The sequence below is a fragment of the Chinchilla lanigera genome, unplaced genomic scaffold (assembly GCF_000276665.1).
Source record: "Chinchilla lanigera isolate Chin_1 unplaced genomic scaffold, ChiLan1.0 scaffold00073, whole genome shotgun sequence".
NCBI classification, from domain to species: Eukaryota; Metazoa; Chordata; class Mammalia; order Rodentia; family Chinchillidae; genus Chinchilla; species Chinchilla lanigera.
This window is the reverse complement of record NW_004955474.1, coordinates 11,471,545-11,482,441: the sequence shown is the minus strand read 5'-3', so window position 1 is coordinate 11,482,441 and position 10,897 is coordinate 11,471,545. Positions and strand designations below refer to the sequence as shown.

Here is a 10,897-nt window from a genome sequence, read left to right as displayed (position 1 = left end):
CACAGCCTTCAGTTGGAGATGTGCCAGCAAAGCTCGCACAAAGTTCAGTGTCCATCTTCACAATTTCATGAAAGAAGATTCATTCTTACTTTATATACAAGCTCATCCTATAATTGTTCAAATTTGTGAAATTTCACCTTTACTCAAAGGAAGCACTTTACAGCTAGCTACTCATTCGAATATTCAATTTGCCTACACCAATATGTACTCCTGTGCCTTGAGACCATTATTTAAAAAAATAAGCATTGCTGGAAGACAAGCATCGCAATACCAAGACCACTGATCGGATAACCAAGATGGCGAGCAAGCAACTAACTGGCAGGTAGTGCGTCTGCTATGGGCAAAGGGATGGTCACATCCTGGGAGGGCTTGAGTAGGACGGCCAGGTTTGCGTGAGGCTACTCAGAATGGTGCACAATTTAAAACTCATAAATTATTTACATTTGGAATTCCCCATTTCATATTGTAAAGGTCACAAGATAGAGTATGAGTGACTGAAACTGAGGAAGGCAAAACTGGAGAACATTTAAAATAAGTGATCGGGGCTGGGGATTTAGCTCAGCGGCACAGCGCCTGCCTGGCAAGCACAAGGTTGTGAGTTTGATTCCCGGTACGGGAAAAAAACCAAAAAGCAAAAAAGAAATAAAATAAGTGATGGCCGGGCCTCACCCTGGAGAAAATACCAAATGCTATAAAAAGTTCTGACACGATTCTAACAGAAAGCTAAGGTTGAACACCGCTAAGCCAATTAATCTTGAATGTACTCCTCTAGAACGTCGAGGTTTTTATTTTTTGTGACTGCAAATAAGAATACATTTTGTTGAAATCACTTTAAAAATGTAATCATAATCAGCATACTGATTAGAAAGCTATATAGAACACAGTAAACTGTTCCAACTGGGTGGTCTTTCTGGACAGTTTTGCAATTTACAAAGATACATTTATCAAATAAGTATTCATTATTTGGATGACATAGTTGAGTGAAAAAAAGTTTTCACAGAGTCCAATAGCCTAAAGCTGTAATTTAAAACAGAGGTAAAATTTAATAGCTTCCAATATTTGACTCAAAGAAAGAAGATATTTAATAAGTACAATAAAGTAAAGCTACAGCTTTAACAACTTTTAATGTAAAGAAAACCAAAATTTTAGGTTATTCCATATTGTCAACAGTAAAACACATCTCCCACCGAAAGCAATTTGATATTAACAAAAACATAAAGTACAAATAATTTTTGTTCCAATACTATTTCTCCTTAGCTTTATCTAGCAGACTGAATTCAGAGCTGACCTCCACACTTTCACAAACAAAGCATTCCAAGCTTGTAAAGGAGTGCGCCTGAACTGAAATGAATACTTCATAAAGTCAGCAAGGCATACTCAGCTGAGAAGAGCCTCCAAAGGTAGTCAGTCATCCAGGACTAGTGAAGAATGAGATGTAAGTGCAGAAAAGATAACGAGGGGGTAGGAAGGTAAGAAATGATTGTGACTTCTGTTAAATACTTAATAAGCCCATACTAAAAGGTATTCATTTCTTTCATGTCATTCCAAAATGTACAAATATCAACCTTAAGAAGTGACAAAAGTCAGATTTGAAGTTGCAAAAAAAAAGTTTGCTGTTGGCCTGTCATTGGATTGTAAGGCAGGGTGGAGTTTTAAGTCATGCTTCTAATTTCAGGTACATTGATGAACATGAAACAAAAACACAATACTAATGGAAGTTTTTGAGTAGAATCCAGATGGTCAACAACCAGGGAGCATGAGAGGGGATTTGTTTAGGGTGAGGGGTAGGACAGAGCTTGGACTGCCTACCTTTTAAGACATATTCCAAATTCAATCTCTTGTTACATGACACAAATTAAATTACTACACTGTGATTACTGTACTGTTTTATTTGAAAACATATCTAACACCATCTTCTGCAAAAATAAAATAGCTGTTCCAATAACAATGGAGTTACATCCCAACAAGCCCCCTATAAATTGAAAATATCCTAAGTTTAAAATGCACCAGGTACACTTAACACCCTGATCATCATACTGTAACAACAATGTACACTGTAGCATTAGTTGTTTGCCTTTGTGATCATATGGTTGGTTGTGAGTCCCAGCACCTTGTTGCTGCTTGGCATAGCCAGTATTATACATTGTGTCATTATCTCCAGAAAAGATAAAAATTCAAACTATAAATCACAATTTCTACTGACTGCGTATTGCTTTTACACCATGAGTAGAAAAATCATTAAGACAAACCATTGACTGTCAGGCACTGTATCTTTTTCTCACATCTATGATTGCAGTTAAGTTAAAATAAGCTGTCTTGCAAACTTTGACACCTCAGTGGCTAACCTGAATAAAACTTCCCTTCGCATACAAATTTCTTGTGGGCCTGGAAGCTCCTAAGGGCAGCTTTCTTGCAAACAGATCCCAGCATCTCCATATGCATGCTTCAGGAGTCTCCAAAACGGATTTTCTTGCTCTTGGCTCTGGGAAGGATTCCATCACTTCTTTTCATTGGTCATGAGCCAAAGGAAGCCACATGAGGCCACCTAAATGTGTGGGATAAGAAACCTGGGAAGGATACGTGATCTCAGTACATGTAACAAATACAAAAGTAAACCATCCTTGAATATTAATATCCAGGACTACAAACATCTGAGAGTGGATACATAATTAATTATGTCAGGGAGACACAGTACATATTTTGTAATTCCTGCTCTGTCTTCATAAAAAAATAGTGTAACACTGGACTAAATATTTGCAAGAAAGTCTGGAAGATGAAATTGTCTGAAATGTAGTACAAACACTACACTGTCCAAAAGTAATAGAATATTCTGCAGACAGTGCCAAAACAAATGTCCCAAATTAGATGAAACCCTTACAACCAATGGTAAGTTAGATGTGGGTTTATGTCCACACCTTACTTTAAAATGTTATTAGATTGATTCTATCTCCTAAATTTCTTTTGTTCTCATATTACTTTATACAATTTAACTTACTGTTTGTAACCTTTTAACTCCTTTACACTGACCAATTGATTGACCAATTTTGAAAGTTTAAGATCTCTTCTCCCTGGATGTGGTGGCCTATGGCTGTAATTCCACGTATCAGGATTCTAACGCAGGAGGATCACATGTTTGAGGCCAACCTAGACAACTCAGTGAGACCTTAGCTCCAGATAAAATGAAATGAAATGAAATAAAATAGTTAAGTGGTTGAGTGGTTGTCTAGCAGATCTGAGCCCTGGCTTTAATCTTTGGTACCAGAAACACAACATCAAATTTTAAAAAACCCTCTGTATTTATACAATGTCCAAGTCTTTATTATTCAAAATATTCAACTGCCATCAAAAAAGTTCTAAAGTTTTTTCCCCTAACATCACAACAGTTGTAACTCTCTTAATTAACTTACTTTTGAATATTCACAAACCCCCTATCTCTGAAATTACAAAACTTAAACTCTTATTTATCTCACTTCTAAGACCATACTAAATAATTGTTTGGTCAAAAAGAACAGGCCAAGCCGAGAGAGTAATACGATTTGTCACTAGGGTAACAGTAGTAGTTTCAGTGTAAATACATATCAAGACTACATTCTTCTAGGCATTTGAAATTGAGACTTTGCATATGAATGATGTTTTAGAATATTTTTATTTTAGTTGAAACTAGGAAATGAAATATGCAGTTTTAAAGTCTGTATGTACACATAGTAAGTTTTGAAACACGTTTTTAAAGACTTCTAAAATGAGTAAAACCAATTCAATTCAAAATATTTATTTAAAGTCTAATAAACATGCAGTCGCTGAGGAAGTGACCCATAAACCGAACAAAATGATGGAGACAACAGCAGTTTCTTCTTATAATTTTAATTCATAACTCTATCCAATTCAGGGCCACCTACACATCCATCCCTTTATTGAGGAATGAAGAGTACTGTTTTTCCCAAATCTTTCACAGTACATTTTTATTTATTTATTTATTTTGTCTACCTGTCAAATTTAAAACTTCTGTACTCCTTCAGGGAACATTCTGTCTCAGACATAAAACCAACTCCCAATTACTCATGAGCACGCAAGTACACACCACATGCCAGACCGTATGCTAGGCTTAAGAACTGAGGAGAAAGAATTAAGCTTAGTTCCTGCCCTGAAGGAGGACATGGCCTTCTACACACTAAGTACTTAGGGAAGGAGGGCCTATTAGAGACACAGTATGTCAGTTATTTTCTGTGGTAGTTTCCGGTTTCTGTGTAGCAAACCATTTGAAAATTTAGTGACAATACATAACATACAACGGACATACAATGTTGTCATTATTTCTTAGTTCTATGGAGCTGACGGGGGTCCCCTGGGCGGTTCCTCACTTTGAGATGTCACACAGTGGTAGGCGGTTGTTGAGAGGGACCACATGCCTCTGAAGGCCGGACTGGACTTTGTGTCCACAATCACTCATACTGAGAGTTGCAACGGAAGCCCTAGCATCCGCCGTTGGTCAGAGCTTTAACACAACCTTCCCGTGTGCTATGGCCTTCTAGTAGCACGACACCTAGATTCTCCACGGAGGGCCCTAAGGGTGAATGTCCCAAGAGTTCACACTGGAAAGACTCTCCTAACTCAATCTGGACGCTGCAGTCACACCTACTCCTTTGGTAACACAGCGGCCACCTGAACTCGGGCTGGGAGAGGAACCACTCGTGTGTGAACGGGTCGGTGACAATCATCCTTTCAGACTCGTTATCACAAGCACAAAATCATTTCAGTACATTGTTAAAAAATTCCCTCTCCTCATGGCTCACAGAGCAGTGAGAAAGCTGCCCTCAGATAATATGAAAATCAGTAATGCCACGCTGAAGTTAGCTGGAGATCCCCTTGATTCAGTCCAGCAGCCAGGCCAAAGGCACCCCTACCGCGAGTAAGAGACCAAGGACATGCAGAGAGACCAAGAAGGACGTGTGATCCACAGCGGCATCAATTAGAACCACCTCAGTGTACCTGCGCTCCATAACATCGAAAACTTCAATTCTCAAAAAGAGATCATTTTGTTTTGTAATCTCCTCAAACTTTCTAGCCACAGGAATCTTGTCCTTCGTGTTGAAATGCCAGTGTCAACCCTATGCATTACTAATTATTTTCATTTATTTTCTGACAAAAATTTAAAAATAAAACATTTTTACAATAGAACACTACGCAATTGTTCTTCTGCAAGTTCTTCTATCTACTCCAAGCTGATTATTGCTGTCCTTCAGCCTTTTTTTATACTGATTTTATTATTCCATATACATTTTCCCTACCGGACACACATTAAAAATTTACAGGGCGGATATGTGTAGAACACAAATCACGTCAGTATTAACTAGACATGTACAACTACTCCTCTCCGAAGTCTTGCAGTTCCTTTTAATACCTACACTGTCCCACGCAACAAAAATTAAAAAAGAATTTCTAAAAGGAATCCAGTTATCATTTTCATTTATATTAGCTTTCAAAAAACTTTTGAAGCACAACAAAAAAGGCTTGTGGATTTTTGCTTACCATTTAGACCTTATTAACAGTTTTGACCACAAGGTGGGGCTGTGATGTCATGATTTGGAAATATTTATAAAACATACATTATGTAAATATAAATGGCAATAATCTAATAAGTTTAATATACTTTCATTTTTCAAATATGCATTATATTAATTAATTATCTAATCATTAATGCTCAGCAGAAAAATGCTTTAATGTCCAATTCTCATGTAGAAGTTACTGAACTTTGTCAAATGTAGAACTGTCCCCAGCAGGGGCCGAATTTTGTATCACTATGTAGTTTCTCAAGAGTTTAACATTTCTCATTTCATTGCTAAAGGAATTTACTGAATTTTAAGCTACTGTTAAGAATCTCTTTAAATTTTTTACAAATTATAATACATTATATTTAAAGAGTAATTTACTACCCACTGCAAACTACATGACAATTTTTCTCCTCCTTTATGCCTTAATTCTATTTTTTAACCTAACATTTACTTTAGGGTGGAGATTTGAAAGGAACTATACAACTTTTTCTTTATGGCATGTATGATCTTTTCGATTTTTTCTGTTAAAATTAATTTTAAATTGATTGTTTCACATTGTTAAATAGGCAAAGTCCTTCCTAACGTTCAGAGTATCAATACAGAGTTTTTATAGTCGATCATTTATCAGTGATGGCAAAACAGCATGCAAAACTAATCACTGTTTCTTATCAAATAAATATTAATATCCAACTTCTATATAAAATCATTTTCACAACAGAATGCTTTCTAATCAGTTAAATATATTGACTAAAAATTCATATTAAAGCATAACCAATGAAGCTAACTCCATGAAATTAAACAAAAAGCTCCTAGGGAAATAAAAGTTTTCCAAGATCCAGGAGTCCCAAACCTGTACTTTTACCTGCACAACTTTTCTAATTCATTTTATCAAAATAACTTTGTATGTAATACCTTGCATTTTAAGTATCTCCACATGTACAGTTTTGAATCTGTTCATTATTTAATTGTAACATTATTTCCTTTAAAAAGCTTCATATATTTCCATTTTTTGCTCCAATGACTTCTTAGGGAAGTCCATACCTGATATTTTCTAGAAGACCAGAGAAAGAGTGCTGTTTTACAAAGCCTGCCCTCATTAAGTCTTAAAAGATTTTAATCTTCCAAAACAGCTGACATGTAGTCCAAGACATTTATGGTTATTTACTCTGAATTGTGAATAGAATTTTAAAATTCTCTCAGACATTTCTGCAACGTGAGGAAAGCTGTGCTATAAACTATTCCATATTCTGGATTAATGAGAGGTCCTAAAGAAATCATGTAAAATGCTTTTAATGCTAAATAAGCAGGGAGATTTAAAAGTACACAAAGAAACGTGAATAATATGAAGTGATTCTATCACTAAGATGAGCCACTCAATTCATGTATTTTATTCATTTTTATTTCAAAGAGGAGTATGTACCTCCCAAGTATCTTACCAATTTAGGTATTATTAGTGTTTTTCAAGATGACACAGAAAAGTACCTATGATGGGGAAATATTCACATTAACAGAATTCTATGTACATTAATAATTAGGAAAAATAGGAGTTCAATGAAAGATCATGTGCTTAGCATATGGAAAGCCGTGGGTTCAATTTCCAGTGAAAAAAAGACAGAAAGAAAAAATATATATTGCTATATGGGAATTTAAAGCCCTCTAATAATACAGATATTAAGCATTTAAAGTCCTCTGATAATACACATGCATACATACACATAATTACTGTTAATATCAATAAACTTTCATTTACTCAACTTAAATTACCTAAGGGAACCTCTTCTTTTTTCCTTTAAAAGATAACCAGACATTTCCAGAGTAAAAATTTCAGCACCATGAAAGTATGAAACATAAAATGCATAATTTCCATTGACTGTTCCACGACTTCATACCACTATCCAAGAATGTCCCTTTCTGGAAAGTTCTCTGTAAATGTATCACACATATCTAGCTCTGCTTTTGTTCACAGCACATGACATCATACTCTAAATAAAGTGACTTTTATTTTCTCAGGTTCTTCTCTCAGGCAGATACCTGGTTATTGGTTTTACGTGTGTAATACACTTGAAAGGCTTTTTAATATTCCAAAAAAATGAATGAATCATACCAAGGAAGTGGTCCAGGCCACTGAGCCTGCAGTTTTCTCTACGCAGCCAATTCTGTTTCCCATGTTTCCAATTTCTAATATGGTTATAGGAGTTTGCTTCACTATGAACCTTTCTTTTTAAAAGTGTATTTTATATTACTCCGTGGAATCTAAGCTAAGAGGAAAGATAGAAAATTGTACTCAGTCAAGTGCCTTGGTCCAATTTCTAGAAACACTGCATTTTAAGATATAATAGGTGACCACCTGTGATGAATGGACTAGAAGAACTGCACGTCTGACAACCAGAACCTGTTCATTTCTCAACACTCTCCCTGAAGTACAATCATATAACTCACAAATCATCACTAAAAGGTTCCCTCGCCCTACTTGATGGATGGAAATTTACTCTGAGTGTGAAGTCCACCAAAGAAGAGAGACAGAACTCAATTTCCCGATTTCCTAATTCCATCTCCCAGGGATAATGACGTTTTTTCCAACACTACATCCTCAGTACTTGGCACAATACCTGGCCTATGGCAGAAACACAAACCAAACCATTAAAGGAATGCACGGAACATGTATGTAATAAAGAAATGTGTGGCCTCTATTTCCTCACACATAAAATGAGTTAGATCAAATTACTAGTCACTATAAATTTACAACTAAATTTATAATAGAATTTGTTATATTATGACATTAATAAATCTAGTAAGCAAAAATAAAAAATTATAGACTTTAAACCCACATCTTCTTTCAGCAATTCCATCATTTATTTACCTGCAAAACTAAATTATTAATAAAGAAAATGACAATTTTGAAATTGTAAATTATTTTATTTTTATCAACATTTTCCAAAACATAGTGTTGGAAAAATGAATTTTGGCACCATGATTAAGAACTTCAAGTTTAATCTTTAAATTAAAAACAGTAGCTACAATAAGAACATTTAGATCTCACTCAAAGAAATGGTAAAAATTGAAGTCAACAATTTTCTTTTTTGGGGGGAGTTTTTTAAAAGTAAGAGAGAGAAAAACATTAAAGGACCTATGAAGGATAAAACAAATATTCCCCAAAGAAAAAATAGTAAATAACCCTCCCACAAAAGAAAGGAGGGTGACAAGGGGTAAAAGGAAGAAACAAGGCTCAACAACTTTATTTTCCTGATATAAAATTCAAGTACTTAAAAGGTTTATGCAAAGTCTTAAAATGCGCTACTAGTCTCAATGAAGTTTTTCTTTTCCCTATTTTCTACAATTAAAAAAAAAAATCAAAGAAACAAAAATCCTGTTTTGACTTAAGGACACTTGCACTAAGGAACACAAAGGCTGGTAAAGCTTTTCCACCTCCAGTATCAGTCTGTGTCGTTCACTCCGGAAGGTTCCTCTGCAGGAACATAAGGTTTAATACACATCGTACACTCTAGCCAAACGTTCTTCCACTGAGAAAGCACCTTGATCGTACTGATACTATATTTCTTGGGGAAAAACACTGTGTCACATAATCTTTCTTCATGTTCCCTTAGTAACTACTGTAAAAGAGACTGCATAGCTGTGACTGACATAATCACATACAAATTCAGTTACAATCAGATTTCCAAGCATTCAAAACTTGCGTTTTCATTTATATCCATTTCTCTACATTTACCTTACATGTTGATAAATAAAACTCTCTCGGGCTTTCTTAAATAAGACAATATTATTAGGCTAATCACTAGTATATTTGTACCTGAATATTTTATCAATTTGAAACACAAACTCAGAAAACTATCACTATTCTCAGAGATAGTAAAGCATAGAAATAAATATTTTCTTGTACTTTTTTTCTTTCTTTTCTTCTTCGAACTGTTTTAAGGCTCAGAGCAGACATGAAGAAACATCAAACAATATTTTATAAAAAGTTTTTCAAATGTTTGGTCCAAAGTGAAGTTGTTCTGTTCTGTTGAAGTCATTTAAATATTCCTCTCATCGTCTTGAGCACAACTTCAAAAAATGTCTGTCATCCATTCCAAAAGGAAATTCAATTCAATGAAAAGCAAATAACTTAGGGATCTATAAATGACACTGCAATGTATCTCGTTCCGTTTTTAACAGGAAGTCCTTCATGCAAATGCGTAAGTCTCCCAGGATGCATGAAGCTCCAGCCTTTTCTTGGCGACTCAATGGAGCAATTGTACCTCAGAAATTTACATCCTCCTCCCTAAGAAAGTTAAAACAAACACAGGGATCAGCTTACAATGTTCCATTTTTAATAAGTAATGAAATTTAAATCATGCAATCTGAGCAGAACCTACAGAGGAAAGTAGGCAAGGTCTTTTTACTCATACCGTATTTCTTCTGAAACATCTAAACCTACGAGCCGTAATTACCTGAAAATCCTCTCCCACATTGTTGAGGGCAATGTTGATGGTAAACGTGGAGGCGTCATGATGAGGACGGAGTGACCGCTGCCTCTCGGGGGAGTACTTTACTACAAAATTCAACAACGCAAACCCCTGAAAAAATGTAAAAAGTAAGCAGCAGATTTGCTTGAAACTCCCGCACTTTTGCAGAAATTGGCAGGGAGCAGGCAGGAGGGGCGGGAGGGGTAGAACTACCTTCGTGTAATAGCCTGCGAAGACCTTCAGGGTCACTGGTGCAATAAACTCCCGGATAAAATGAAGCCACACGTCCTCCAGACCGATTTGTTTCATGTGGATATCGTCAGTTGGGACATTTTCATAACCACCAGATATACGGCTGTCCTAGAAACAGCATGAACGCATCATAACATCGAGTCCTTGTGCAATTCACATTTACATTACTGGGCATTTATTTAACCGCAGCGCATAATACACAGTAAAAATAACAGCTGTTCAATTATGGTACATCATCTGCTTCATGATAAAACAATCAAAATAGATAACACAGCTTTGCAGTTTGTCAGTGATGAGACACAGTGCTGCAGTCAATGGGCTCCTTGACTTCTTTCTTAAATGTATACAGGAGGCCTAACTTTACGTAACACTGACTTTCTAAGCCCTTATCTTCCATTCACCTATAGAATGGCTTTTTGTAAACTCGACCCTCTGGTCTTAGTTGTTTTGTGCGCATAGACCCCACTTATTTGTCCTCTAAACAATTGACTTCTGAAACCAAACTTGCCCTGTGATGTTCCCCACTGCTGTTCTTTGAAAACCAAAGTCTTTCACAGGCTTTTGTGTATTATCCTACAATATACTATCTTCAAGTTCTTCCTTGTACTTTTTTTTTTTTTTTTTTTTTTTTTT

General features: G+C 35.7%; 1 protein-coding gene across 2 annotated transcripts in view; it reads right to left on the bottom strand.

The window, feature by feature from the left end:
* Positions 1 to 8,523: 8,523 nt before the first annotated feature.
* Plod2 (procollagen-lysine, 2-oxoglutarate 5-dioxygenase 2) overlaps positions 8,524 to 10,897 on the bottom strand; it is a gene marked incomplete at its 5' end in the record, with an annotated part of 81,756 nt that continues 79,382 nt past the window's right edge. For both annotated transcript variants that reach the window (XM_005401440.2, XM_005401441.2), the window contains 3 exon segments: positions 8,524 to 9,828; positions 9,998 to 10,123; positions 10,226 to 10,372. In XM_005401440.2, coding sequence (XP_005401497.2) covers positions 9,673 to 9,828; positions 9,998 to 10,123; positions 10,226 to 10,372 — 429 coding nt within the window.